At 51.7% G+C, this 13,631-nt stretch overlaps 1 protein-coding gene across 5 annotated transcripts in view; it reads left to right on the plus strand.

Annotated features, from left to right (window-relative positions):
* The first annotated feature begins 824 nt into the window (after nucleotides 1-824).
* The window catches only part of KIRREL3 (kirre like nephrin family adhesion molecule 3), a 550,840-nt gene continuing 538,033 nt past the window's right edge, over nucleotides 825-13,631 (plus strand). For 2 of the 5 annotated variants that reach the window (XM_027036894.2, XM_027036896.2), the window contains exons 1-2: nucleotides 825-1,053; nucleotides 3,416-3,869. In XM_027036894.2, the coding sequence (XP_026892695.1) occupies nucleotides 3,815-3,869 (55 nt within the window). In that variant the 5' untranslated portion in view covers nucleotides 825-1,053; nucleotides 3,416-3,814. The remainder of the gene's footprint in view (nucleotides 1,054-3,415; nucleotides 3,870-13,631) is intronic. The other 3 variants (XM_027036897.2, XM_027036898.2, XM_027036895.2) reach the window with 2 other exon arrangements.

The raw sequence follows: 13,631 nt of genomic DNA on the forward strand, positions 1-13,631 counted from the left end.
TTCCAAGAACAGGAATTCATGTATTCATTCCACACGTCGTTATTAAGTACCCAAACAGGCCTTTGCACAAATGGAGGAAATAATAAATATTCCAGACATCGCACTAACATCAAGGAACAGTCACTGGAAAGTAACGATGAGCTAGGGTCTGCATGGTCTGTGGGAACTCGGCCGCTCAGAGTATTGAGAGGCAGTATCCCCACAGCGCTGCACCTGGACCCCTCCCGCCTGGTCTCTTTGTCCCAGACGTCAGAAGACTCTAGGGGCACGCTTGCTGCCAAGAGAGCAGGGCTTGGAAGCAGTCCTGCGGAGACTTGGCCCTTCTGAAGCTTCTTGGCCACCGAGCAGCAGAATTTGGAGCCAGCCCTATTCTCTGTGGGCTCCGGCCTCCGCGTATGTAACGCACGCCAGAGCCGGGTGGTTCAAAGGACACAGGACTGGGCACTGAAGGCCCTGGAGAAGGGGGCTGGGGATTGATGAACTCGGCCTCCTGGGCTATGGTCCAGGACAAGAAATGCTGGAGAGGATGCCACCTGCTGGTGAGGGACCACGGCTTGCGCTGTGGGCGCATCAGAGACCTGGAGCCGGCATGTGCACAGAACAAGAATTCGGGCAGTTTTCCAAGTGTTGGATTTCTGCTGTCTCTTTAGGGCTGTCACGTCCACGGGCCGTGCCCAGAGCCCCAGCGCCTCCCGTCCCGGGCTCTGGACGCGCAGGCTCCCACGGTGGGATGGGGGTGGGGAGGCGGTCTTCCTCTTTCCCTCCCCTCCATGTCCCTCCCCTCTCCTCTCCTCCCCTCCCCTCGCCTCGCCGCGCCGCGCCGCGCCGTGCACGCCGAGGTCTAAGACTCTCCACTCTTCTCCATCAGGTGGAGCCGTCCGCGCCTCCCGCCTCCCGCCACCCGCCTCGCCCGCGAACTGCGCGCAGGCACCTTGCAGCGCCAGGAGGTTAACCGAACCCCCGGAGGAGGTGAGGCCAAGGACCCGCCGGGCGGAGATGGCCGGGCCGCCGTCGAGGCTGGCGCCAGAGCCCGGCCGGCTGTGGGTCCTGCAGGTACCGCTGTCGTTCTCGCTGCCCCACGTGGTGGCTGCCGAAGATTGCCGTGGTTTTTCCGGCACTCAGGCTTGAAACGCCTCCCGGTCGTTTTAGAGGCAGGCAGCTCACCACTTAATCCAAGCTTTTTTTTTTTTTCCCCCTTTCTGCCTGAGACCGGAGGCTGCGGGGAGAAGGGGGTGGGGGGGGTGGGGTAGGCGGAGAAGGGAACAGGCCCAGCTGGCCAGGGAGATCAGAGCCAGTTTGAGGGTCACGAGGCCAGTCTCAGGGACCAGTGGGAGAGCGAAACAAGGTCCTTCCAACCTCAGATTCCTACCATCCGTCTCTTGTCCAAGGCTGAGCGTGAGTGTGTGTGTGTGTGTGAGCCTGATTTTCTTGTATTGCACAGTTCGCTAGCTTCCTGACCCCGGCTTTGCAATATTTCCCTGGGGGCCGACTTAAGCAAATCTGGGCCCCAGGCCACTTAGGAATTAACAGTCAACATGAAGCAGCAGCTTAAGGGATAAATGTTAGTTAAAACACCCAACGTTGCTTTGTGAGGTACAATCTACATTCTAATGTTATCCGTCTTACTCACTGCAAGGCTTGCCTTAGGAATAGTGCCCACACCTTAACATTTCTCCCCGCACCCAGTAGATTTCATGGAAAGCTCATGCCATGTGCTCCCTCTTAATATGTTGTCTGGCATAGGTTGTTTAGAATTATCATTCATCTTATTTATGTGCTAGGTTTGCCTGTTCTGTTTCACTGCGTGGTCTGTCATCAGGTTGGCGCGCTAAGGCTGTGCTGACACTTTGTTTCTGTACCTTGTTTGCTAATTTAGCTGTTAGGGTGCCTCTTTGGGGACCTCTGAGTTTCTGTTGCTCAGCATTTCTTTTTTTTTCCCCCAAAGCTTGCTTACAAATTTCCCTTTGATATGTTTAACAGCCTCTAAGGGATGCAGTTAAATAAACTATTAAGTTAAGAATAGAAAAGTCAACAAAGCAGACACCTACTAATTTGTAGATCTTTGATGTCAACTACCAGATGTAAGCTCTTACCAGCACACACTTTCTCTTGGGGCCCTATTCCTCTTGTTCACCAATACCAAGGGATACATTTTTAAAGTTAACATCCATATGGAAACTTGGAGTTGGAATGTGCCTTGAAGTCAGCAAAATCCCCCAAGTATGTAACACTGATGGAAGGAAGGCTGAGTTTCCCAGAAGGCCTCCCCAAGGTCCAGAGACTGAAGAAAGTAATGCTTGGTTTTATACTGAAAGGCACACATCAAGAGAACATCTTTCATTTTTCTCTCCTTACTCTTTACCCCCCCCCCCGCCTTCTTCCATGCAATGCTGCATATTAGACTTGGTTGTAACCATCCTTATAGTTTGTATCTTCTGTACATCCTCTGCTTCCACAGTATACCGTGAGCTCTTGAAGACATGGTCTGTGCCCTAGGTTTTATTTCCCTTGGTGCCCGTGTACCCCAGGTATATCTAAATGTCCACCAAGAAAATAGGCCCAGGTAAATTCACTTTGTTGTCACCCAAGACATGGAATTTGATTTGAGTGTAGGTTTCACCGCAGGTAAAAAAGACCTGAAGGTTCTTGGGAGGCAGTTGCCTATGACCTTGGCCTCTCCTTCGCAACAGGATTCACAGCACCTCTTGGAGAAAAGATACTCTCGGAGTGATGGAGTGCTTATTAGAGGAGAGGCTGCAAATGCCAAGACGGGCTCCCATCTCCTTTTTAGGAAATGTACAAACCACGGTGATGATAATAATAATAAATGGGCATGTGTCACATACCTGCTTGATTTCCCTCTCGTCCCTTCCTTTTGTTTTGCAGGAGTAGTGCAAAGCAAACTAAGGTTTGCACGTTCAGGTTTTATTACCTACCTCCCCCTCCTAGGAAAGTCTCCAAAAAATGCAAAACGTGCTTATCTCTTGCCCAACTCCGGAGACTCCCGCCGCACACACTGGCCAGGACCTTCCTGGGGAAAGATGCATCCCCCCCCCCAACCCTCGCGGCTTCCCTTTTCCCTTTCAGCCGGTTCCCAGTCCCCTGTGCAAAAGGCAGGGCATGCATATTTTAATGCGTGTGCATGCATATAGTCATGCTTAACTTCACTCCCGTTGAACAACATTATGTGGTGTGGACAAAAAGTCACAGCCTGCTCCCTGTTCAAGATGCCTTTTGGTCAATAACGGTGACAAAAGCTGAATTTCCCCCTAAATGCGGGGGTGGGGGGTAGGGGGGTGGGGAGAGAAGGCGAGAAAGAACAGAGCCTCCCCCCTCCGCCCTGCATAGATCTCCTTTCTCCAAGTGTTTCCTCTTTAATTATGACCTGTTTCCCCTCCCTCTCCCCCCGCCCCAGCTTCAGTGAAAGGAGCCCTTCTGTCACTCGTCACTGGCTCCCTCGCCCGCCCGCCCGCGAGCTCGCGGTGGGAGGAGCCCGCCGGAGGAAGCCGTGAGCCCGGGCTGCCGAGAGCCACAGAATGGATCTGCTCCGAGCGGGCACGTCGCTGACGATCCCGGCTTCCCGCGGCGGCTAGGAGCCGGCCACTGGCCTCGGCAGGCTGCGGAGACCCGGAGGCCCAGGGAGAGCCGGGAGCCGCGCGCGCGGAGGCACGGACGCACGGACGCGCGGACAGACAGATGGTTGGCGCGAACCCGGGAGGACCGCGGCGGAGGCTGAGCACGGCGAGCCACCCGGGAAGAGAAACTAACTGCAAACCCAAGTTGCCCCGCCGGCTTCCCCTCGCTGCGCTAAGGAATGAAACCTTTCCAGCTCGATCTGCTCTTCGTGTGCTTCTTCCTGTTCAGTCAAGGTAGGACCCCCCGCGTGGCCGGAGTTGCAAAGAAAGTCGGCTGGGTTGTTGTCAGGGCGCGGGAGGCTGAGGGCAGGAATGGGGGGCAGGCTTCGGAAACTCGAACTGAGGGACGCGTCCGAGATGCGCTGGTCTTGCTCCTTTGCCTTCGCAAATGCAACAAAATGGTACTGTTTATTTTCCTTTGGAAGGCAGGGGGTGGGAGGGGTGACTCTCTCCTCTCACTTGTCAACATCCAGCCCAAACTCTCCGATGCAAATGAGTTCTTTATGCTCCCGGTATGTTAATTAGGCGGTGGCTGTGTGGCGATGCCGCTCTGAACTTCTGGGCACCGCGTCTCCGCCAGACTCAGGTTGGAGAAGGAGAGGGTAGGGAAGGAGGGCTTTGTGCAAGGTGGATATTTCAGCTCCAATACGGTTTGACTTGCCTGAGTGTATTCCAAAGCCACTGTGTGCGGCTGCAGATTACCGAATGCACCGTGGGGGTAATTTGCAGCGGTTGGGAAAAGCTTGTAAAGCGTTTTCGTTGAATCTCATCGGGTCCTCTGAATAAGGCTGAATTCTGAATCCTACACAGCCGTGGATTCAGGGTCTCAAGTGAAATTTCGCCCCTGGTGCTGATTGTTTCCTTTCTGCAGCCTAGCAGGGGCAGAGAAGCTGGTGGACTTTTCTGCAAAGAACTTTGCTACCTCCGGGCTGGCTCCCTGCCTCTGGGAGCCTCGGGGCCAGGCGGTGTTCCTGAAGGGAGGGGAGGGCACTATGGGGACGGATTGCCAGTGCCTACTTAGCCAAAGGCATCAAAAGTCACCTGTGGAATTGAGTGTGAAGGGGATAAGTAAACCGGCTCCTTCCCACTCTTTTGGAATGCCAACGCTGCCTCTGCCATCTGAGGCAACATTTGTGCCAGCCAGCACGGCTCTGAGAGGGACAGGGCTCTCTCAGAGAAATCCACAACAGAGCACGTCCATCTGTTGATTAAATGAAGGGTAAAAGTTTTCAAGAAAGCAGAGCTCCGCCATGGGTGGCTGGCTTTGCGAGCAAACAGTATGTCTCCTTCTCTCTCCCTGTGAGGGAGAAGCCACATGTAAGCAAAGACCCACGCCTCCTTCCTCTGCTTCTTGTGGTCACTGCAGATTCGCCCCCTGTCAAACTTTGCTTATGGCCATCCTCATTACCCCTGAGGGGCCTTTCCGCGTAACAGTATGTATACACCCACCCCTGTATGTAATTATAATGTGTATACACACACTCATGTATTCATATGGTTGTGTGCATCTCACCAGGGCTCCCTACAGCAGCAGGAAGATAAATTGCCTTCCTGAGAGTTTTCAGGCTGAATGAATACGAACTATCTCAGAACACTGGTACAGAAACAGTTTGGGTTCTATTACCATTTTGTGAGATTACCCTCTTTCTTGGATGCCCCTGTGCTTGCTTATGGGCGCGCGCGCGTGTGCACACACACACACACACACACACACTCCTGTTCTCCTTTGCCTCTTACCAATTTACTCAGGAAGTTGCATGGAGAATCCCTAAAAGGAGGAGCCCACTAGACCCCTCCACCCATGTTCACGGGACTAGTGCACGTCTTAATCAGTCCACGCGTTGTTAGAAAGCTTGAGCTCTGATTCCCCTCTAGATTGGCATAAGAAGCCTTTGGTATCTAAGTGCCTCTTTGGCTGTCTGAAGCATCGCAGTGTGTGCATCTTCTGCTTTTCTTATCCTTTTCTCAGCACCGAGCTATTTCTTCTCTGTCTCATATGAATCTTTAAATATTTACCTATGGAGGTTAAATGCTGTGTTTCATCTGCCCTTAGCCCTGAGAGCACTAGGAAGAAACCACAGCATCGTGCAGTGCCTGGTTTCTTATTCCTGAGCGTTCTGAGCTTGGTCAGCACTGGCCACCCTCCCAAATAATAGATGTCCTACCTACACACTGGGCTCCAGAACGGGCCGAAAGAAAGACAATGAGACAAAGTGAACATAGCCGGTCAGAATACCCCCTCCCCGGACCCTGTACATTTTGTGAATAGACAGCCTCTAATGACAGGAATTAAGGGCCAAGTGGGACAATTTTTGTGGACTTTTGTGATATACCTTCTGACTTGATCGGTAGACATGTATTTTAATGTGGATGCTGTTGCGAGTATCGTGAACCCCCCCCCCAGGGGATTCTGTTTGACCCTCTGTACATACACGATTAGTTCACATCCTGTGCCCACCTCCAGAGTGCCATGTATTTACCAAGTTATTAGCCAGAGCGTGTCCACTTCCAAGAGGTCGTGAGGGGACTAGCCCGCAGGCCGTAGGTGACACCCGCGGACATCCCCCTGATGGAAGTTGCACCCTGCCTGGCGTGCCCCCCCACTGAGCCACCCATCTGACCCACCCCTCCTCCTCCTGGGCTACTTTCAGAGCAAAAGTGCAGAGACTCGGGAATGCCCCCCCTTCAGAGAAAACAAACGTCCAGGGTTCTTTTTAGGTCTTTCTCTGGCACTCTGGTGACACCTCCATCTGCTTCCCAGCACCTCTCACCCTGGGAGCCTATGTGTCATGTCAGAGTTTCTGGAAACACAATTCTGGTGCTTCCTGTTCCCGTCGCCTTCGTTTGCACAGTGAGGGAGAGCGCCCAACAGTGCTCTGAAGACTTTGATGCCAAAACATATAAGGAAAGACTCCTAGAGTCCCTCTCTTCTAAGTCGTCCATTCCTGGTTCACCTTTACTTTTCTCCGTAACCCTTTAGAGAGTGAAATTCAAGTATAACTGATGTCCGTGTCACGCTGTATCCCCTCTTCTTTTAAAGTTTGGGCTTTTCGTGTAGATGGAGATTAAATATTCATTTCCCTTTCCTAAGGTGGCAGTAAAAGGCCAAATGGCATCCCTCCATTTCCGCCCCAGCCAAGGTCCGTGGGCCTGGCTCCCCCCACAGAGAAATGGGGAGCTGCCAGTCTGTGCTGCGTGTGGGTTTCTCTCTTGCTGGGGTTGCCTCTTCCATCAGCTGTCAGGGCCGCGTGCTTTGTACAGAGAGGGATAATGTCACAGCACAATTTGCCTCCTGCAGAGACGAGGCATGTTCTGCCCCTGGGTGAAAAAGAATCGATTCTCTTGTCATCCATAAAGTTAGAACTTGCTGTATTTTTTTCCCTTTATCATTTAAGTTGGCCCACAACGATTTCCCTCTGTGCCCTCCTTCATCTTCAAGAGCCACCCCATCCAGCCCGCACATCCACCTCTTAAGTAGCTACGGAGGACTAGCGTTCTAGCAGGACTCAAGATCCCTGCTTTCCAGCCCATCTCAACGCCGAGACGGTCTGGGGAGGGGGCAGGGACACAAAGGCGGTGGCTTGAACCCAGACGCTGTTTGGAAACTTGTTCTCCTCCCTGCTCGCTGACCTTTTCGCCTAGCATTCCCACGGAGCCTGGTCCGGCCTAATTACTTTGTGGGTCTGAGGGTTCTAACCCTGGAGAGCCCAGACCTCTTGTTGGGTTGACATGTGTGCTGTGCTGCTCTGAGCGTGTTGGGGTGGGAGTGAAAACTCGCCTTTACCTGTCCATGACGTCCCTGAGTCGAGGATTAATCTGGGGTGTCACCTCCCCATTGGGAAGACTCTAAGTGACTTGCCCTCCTGACTTGCTGGCAGAAATCCCCAAAAGAGCTGTCAGATGTCTACCAGAGGAGCAGGGAGGTTCGTGGTGACATGACTCTCGAAGGGAATAGGAGAGCCTGAACCAGACGCGGGGCGCATAGCTTGTGAGTGGAGACAGCCGGCTAAGACGAGGGAAGCCACAGGGGACAGCAGGAAGCATGGAGAAGAAGGAGGCCTTAACTTGCAAGAAACTCCCTTGGGAACGGGGAGGGGCACCAGAAGATAGCCTGAGCACATCAGAGGCAGCTGAAAGAATAGAGGGATCATAGGGGGTACAGGCTGAGAAGGCACTGGAACAAGAAACTGGGAGTGAACAGCTTAGCAGACGTTTCCCCTTGCCCAGAACCGTCATATAACAAAAGATGAGGCAAGTAGCAAGCACGATGCTCCTCCCCCCACTGGCACCCCAAGTGATATGACGTCTTGTCTAGAGGAGGAAGAATAGCTTCTTTTGTCCTAGAAGGTCAATGCCCAACTGCCAAGGGTGCGGGACCACTTCTTTAACAGAGCTTCTGGGTGAGGGCAGCTGGGACGCGTCTCTTGGGCATGGGGGTGGTCTCTGTGAAAGCCCAGCAGGGAGCTTTCTGTTGCCAGCCGGACCTATTGAGGAAGGAAGAGAAACTCCCCAGGGGAAGTGGGGTGCGGGTGGGGTCAGAGCCTTCACCCTGCACTTACAGGGTATGGAGTGGGGCCTCCCTCTTGGGTTACAAAGAAGGATCTTCCTTGGAACATGGCAGCAGCCAGCTAGGCATGGGACCAAGGAGCCACTCTCCCTGGTGTGCCTGTGTGGGTGGGAGCCAGGGCCAGCAGGAGACGGGGTGGAGCAGGGGATTAGGCCTGAAGATGCAATTTTTCTTTTTTGTTCAGCCCAGTGGGGGTGACTTAGGCGGCATTATATTGCAGACCCAGAAAAGCACATGAATAATCCAGAGTGAATTCAAGAGATTTCAATAGCAAAATAATAACAATACTAATGATACCTTTGATTTGCAGAGTACTTTTCTTCCAAGGAGATAAAAAGATAAACTGTTTTGGAAACATGAACAAGGAGAAGAAAATTGCCTGCCTAGAGGAGTGCGCTGGGGTGGGGGGCAACAGCATTTCACTTTAGGGTCTCCTGTAAACCAGGGGTGGGGAGGGAGGCACATGGGCGTGGGCATCATCGCAGGCCACAAGCCTTATCCTTCTAAAACCCTGAACTTGTAGGTGAAACACCAGGGCAGGCATTTTTAATAGGGGTCAACCTAGAAAGAGTGAGGCCCTGTACCCCACCTGTGCCTGGGAGCAGGGACACTCTAATTCAGCAGTGGGGAAGCTTCTAAAGATCATGAGCAGGCTGGACTCTTAACCACTCCAATAATCCTGATCTCATGGTGGTTCTTGCAGCACAGCGATTGGGGCTCCAGCCTTTCCGTGGGTCAGTGGACACCCCAGTGTTCATGGTGCCGGGGCTGGTAGGGGCTCCAGCTCCAGGCGTTGTCTTTTCCCCTTGGGTTTCACGTCCGCCTCACTGCTGTCCACAGGGAGTGAGGCAGTATCCCGTGCTGGAATGTACGAGCTTCACCCTGTTTTCCAAATAGAGAGGGTTTTCATTCCCAGCGAGGGGAGTGATCCAGACAGCCCTCTACATTGAGGCACACTGCTGTCCTTGATGTCACTGCATATCACTTTCTTTTCCCTAGGGAAAACCAGAAACTACAGTTAGGTGTGCACGTCCAGTAGTACAGATACCTAGGGGCTCCTGGGTGGCTCAGTCAGTTACGCCTCTGATATCAGCTCAGGTCATGATCTCCTGGTTTGTGAGTTTGAGCCTTGCATTGGGTTCTGTGCTCACAGCTCAGAGCCTGGAGTCGGCTTCAGATTCTGTGTCTCCCTCTCTGCCCCTCCCCTACTCTCTCTCTCTCTCCCTCTCAAAAATACATAAACTTAAAAAAAAAAAGAATATAGATACCTTATAGATCATTGGAATACTTCTCCCACATTCACGCAAAGAATGTCGTGTCCTGCTTTCTGCCAGAGCTTGGGAATTCAGCATAGAAGGGCTTCAACATTCCACACGCTCTCAGAACCCACGCTGTTGCCATAGAGTAAGGATCTCCACCACCATATTTAACGTGAGCGTGAATTAACTTCTTGCTCCTGAGCCACTGAAGGAGCTAGGGATCAAACATTGTGCTTTTCCTCTTTTCTCTTCTCCTGACTTTAAAAATGAGTACTCTGGCTGTACATTTCTAGAAGTCAGTAAATGTCAATATTGGATAAGTGTTTCCTTTATATCACTGCAATTTAGCATAAGCTGCTTGGAAACAAATGTCTTCCGCAAGCATACAATGTTTCGGTGAGTACACAGTCAACACCACTACGAGGATTAAATAAATGTCAGCTTTTCTTGGGTATGCTCGTAACAAGGCAAACCCATGGAAATAGCGGCCAGCATGGATGAATCGTGCTCCCTGCGGAATCACTCTGTTGCAGCCCTTGCTGGGGCTTGGAGGGGAGAGTTCACACTCCCCCATTTCCTTCCTGGAAATAAAGGCAAGGGAGTAGCCAGATCCAGGTTCCTCGGGCATGCCCCGGGGAGGTTCCCCTCCCCCATCCCGCCCCACAGTCTAGAAGTCTTCTCATGCCCTCTCCAGATTCCTCCCATCTGTGACCCCACCCTAGACGGACACCACTCATTGCTGAAGTGTAACGATGTCCAGAACTTAGGACAGATCCGCCCTTTTCCTTTTCCCTTTCCTTTTCCTGAAAGGGGAGGTGAGATCCCCCCTGTAATCTTCCACCTGGGGTTGGTTTCCTCCTGGGCAGAGTGAGAGAGATTTTACCTGAGGCTGTTTTTTTGGAAAACTGAAACCAAAACTGCCATGGCTGGGTTGTCAGTATGAAAAAGATGCGTGATTATCAGGCTGAATTATCAAGATGGTCTTCTTACTTGGCCTGTGTTCCCTGGACAGTTATTGCAAGTTCAGTGTCTTTCTAACCGATGCCTAGAAGACAGGAGTTTGAAATCTGACACCGACTTGGAACAGTGACCACCAAGCCTCGCATTCGTCTTTCCACACTTTATCCCCAGGGGCTCCACGTCGCCTGGTGTCTCAGAGAGCCACATTCTCTCAGTCCGTCCTTTGTGATCAGATAGCACGCTATGACACCGAAGCTCAGCCCTTGACCACTCGGCCAGCGCGCATCGTGGGCCTACTGTGCGGTGGGCGCTGTGCCAGGGACTTTTGATTCCAAGACCCCTCAGACAGTATTTCTGCCCCAGTGGGGTCAGTCGGGTCAGGGAGCAGACACTTTGACCCACGGTCACAACGTGATGGGCTCAGAGTTGCCAGGAGTATTCTGAGAGTGGCCGAAATGGCCGAGGGCATCAGGAAAGGCTGTATCGATTTCAGAGGATGTCTGGGAGCCCTCCCAGCGGGGGGGTTGGGGGGAGAGAGAAGAGTATTTCAGGCTGTGGCTTAGAGTGTATGCAAAAGAAAGAAAGCAGGATAGAATGTCATATATTCGGAAGCAATGGGTAGTGTGGGTGGCTGGAATGTGAGTGTGCTGAGGGTAGTAAGAAGCTTGGGAGGGAGAGGGTCAGCTTGTCAAAAATACCATGCTAAATGTTTGATGATAGACCATCAGGATTGAATCTGTCTTTAGAAACATTGTTAGTATCTCTGGGTCTGTACTCCTCTCTAAGCCTTGGGTCCTATGGACAAAAAAGGGGGAAGAATCCACATGTGATTTATTTTTCTTGGTATCCCCTGTTTCTTATATGGGACTTGAATGGAAAAATACTCATTCTTTCCAGTTCCTCTTCCTCCATAGCCAGCCTCCAAAGGGGTGGAAAAAAGTGAGCAAGAGGGTAAGTATGGACGAACCGACCTTAACTGTTGGTCTCCATTCCGGAGGAAGGCAGAGAAGAAGGTTGGGTAAACACACACTTAGGAACAGTGAGTTAGATACAGAATGTGGAAAGAAAGAAAGAGACATGGAAGCTGGGATGGCTGGGGACACACTGGATTGTTAGATGGTGTGTGCACCGAGGAATGGGATTTCCCCATGCCAGCCCCGCATTGAGGACGAATGGTAAACCAGGTAGGGAGACAAGAACAAGAATGAGATAAGGGGAAAATGCCTAGAGACCTTTTGCTGATGATTTCTTTGCTCTTCTGAAGAGAAGCTGTGCTGTCTTTGGGGAAAACAAGGTTACAGGCTAAGTGATTCTACCCAGAAGACGTTAGGGATGTTTACAGGTCTCTCCCACCAAGTAACCTTTCTTTCAAGAGTAAAGAACGTCATCAGATCCTCTCATGTGTTCCATGTTTGAGCCTGCTCTCATCAGGAGTGAATGGGGACTAAGAACAAGCTCGATGGCGAAGCAAAACCTGCATTGTTTTGTAAGAAAATAGGCAGTGACGTTTCTCAGACGGTTGCTATTTAACTCTAGTGTCTAAGGCCAGCCTATTGAATAGTCTGCCATTGCTGAAAGCATTCTAAGAGTAGAATTCGGGCCACCAAGACTTGAAGAGTCCTTTCCCAAGCAGTGGATCAAAGAGTTAGAATAGATGTCATCCAGATCCCCCCCCCAAAGATTCCCTGAATCTTATCTATTAGCCACAGCCTATTGATTTGGGCTAATGAATTCCTAGAAGATAGACGACGAGTTACAGATGGCTCTGTCCGGCACATTTTCTTGCCCGTGCCAGGCACATCCTTTTGGATGGTGGTGGTGGTGGTGGTAATAAGAATGTTTGCATGAGGATGATGAGGAGGAGCGTTGATACCGAGCTTCCCAAGCTGTGGAGTGCTATTCACAAGCACTGCTTATAGCACGAGAGGCAGCTGTCGTGCCCTCCGAAAGGTCGTGTCCCTTGACCAGAGTCACTCTCCTCTGGTTCCCTTTTTCGCCTGCCCTGGCGCTTCTCAAGACGCGGGGAGGCTTAAGCTGCTCCACGTCACCCACGCTGAAAATTGCGTAGAAGGTTCTAGGCTGTGGCACAAGACGGAACAGGTCCTCCTAACTTGTGGGAATCCTCCATGTTGAGGCATAGAGAAGGATTTCAAGGATTTCCGGTGGAAATCAGGGAGCTGACCTTCAAACCACGACCTAGCCCTGCAGCTCTGTCTTTTGATTCCCGACTCTTTCTGAGTGGGTTCCTTCATCTTTTGGCATTCAGCTTTTACCTTGAGGGCACAAGGTTTCCCCAGGGGAATAAGAGGCCAACCTCTTGGGTTGAATAGCAGTCAAGGAGATGTTGCTTGGGTAGTTCCTTTTGGCACTGTTTTTTTAAAAAAATTTTTTTTAATGTTTATTTATTTTTGAGACAGAGAGAGACAGAGCATGAACAGGGGAGGGTCAGAGAGAGAGAGGGAGACACAGAATCCGAAATAGGCTCCAGGCTCTGAGCTGTCAGCACAGAGCCCGACGCGGGACTCGACCTCACGGACCGTGAGATCATGACCTGAGCCGAAGTCGGAAGCTTAACTGACTGAGCCACCCAGGCGCCCCCTTTTGGAGCTGTTTTAACACACACACACACACACACACACACACACACACACACACAAAAGGCAATGGCAGTGAGGAACTTTTATTCTCTGTTGGGTGATTAAAATATCCATTTCTTTTATCCATCCACCCATGTGGATGCTAGGCATGCTATTTGGCACATAGGAGACTCTGAATACATGTTGAAATATTGGACTGAATGGTGAGAAACAGTAAAAGGAAGAGAAAGCCGTGTTTCTGACATCACAGGTGCAGGGGCTGACAGGCCCCCACAGGAGGGCAGAGGAAGGATCCCCACTATTCGGAGTGGGAAGTTGTTCCTCTCCGAGTAAGGCCTTGAATGCCCACTGGGTCACCAGGGACGCTGCCAAGAGAAACATCCTCTGGCAAGCCACCCACTCCTCAGTTTCAGCGAAAAACCCAGCCCTGTCCTTCTGTTCTTTAATGCATGTCAGTTCCCATTTCTGTCAGTCACCTGCAAGTGTCACAGGTGACTCGGCTCTGGTGCAGTGTGACAGTCCACCTGTCACCCTTGGCAATGCTGGGAGCTATGACAGCTTCAGAGTGACACTGGGGCCAGGTTGGCTCATCATGCAGGCAACCAGGGGACAG

Source organism: Acinonyx jubatus, chromosome D1, assembly GCF_027475565.1.
Source record: "Acinonyx jubatus isolate Ajub_Pintada_27869175 chromosome D1, VMU_Ajub_asm_v1.0, whole genome shotgun sequence".
NCBI lineage: Eukaryota > Metazoa > Chordata > Mammalia > Carnivora > Felidae > Acinonyx > Acinonyx jubatus.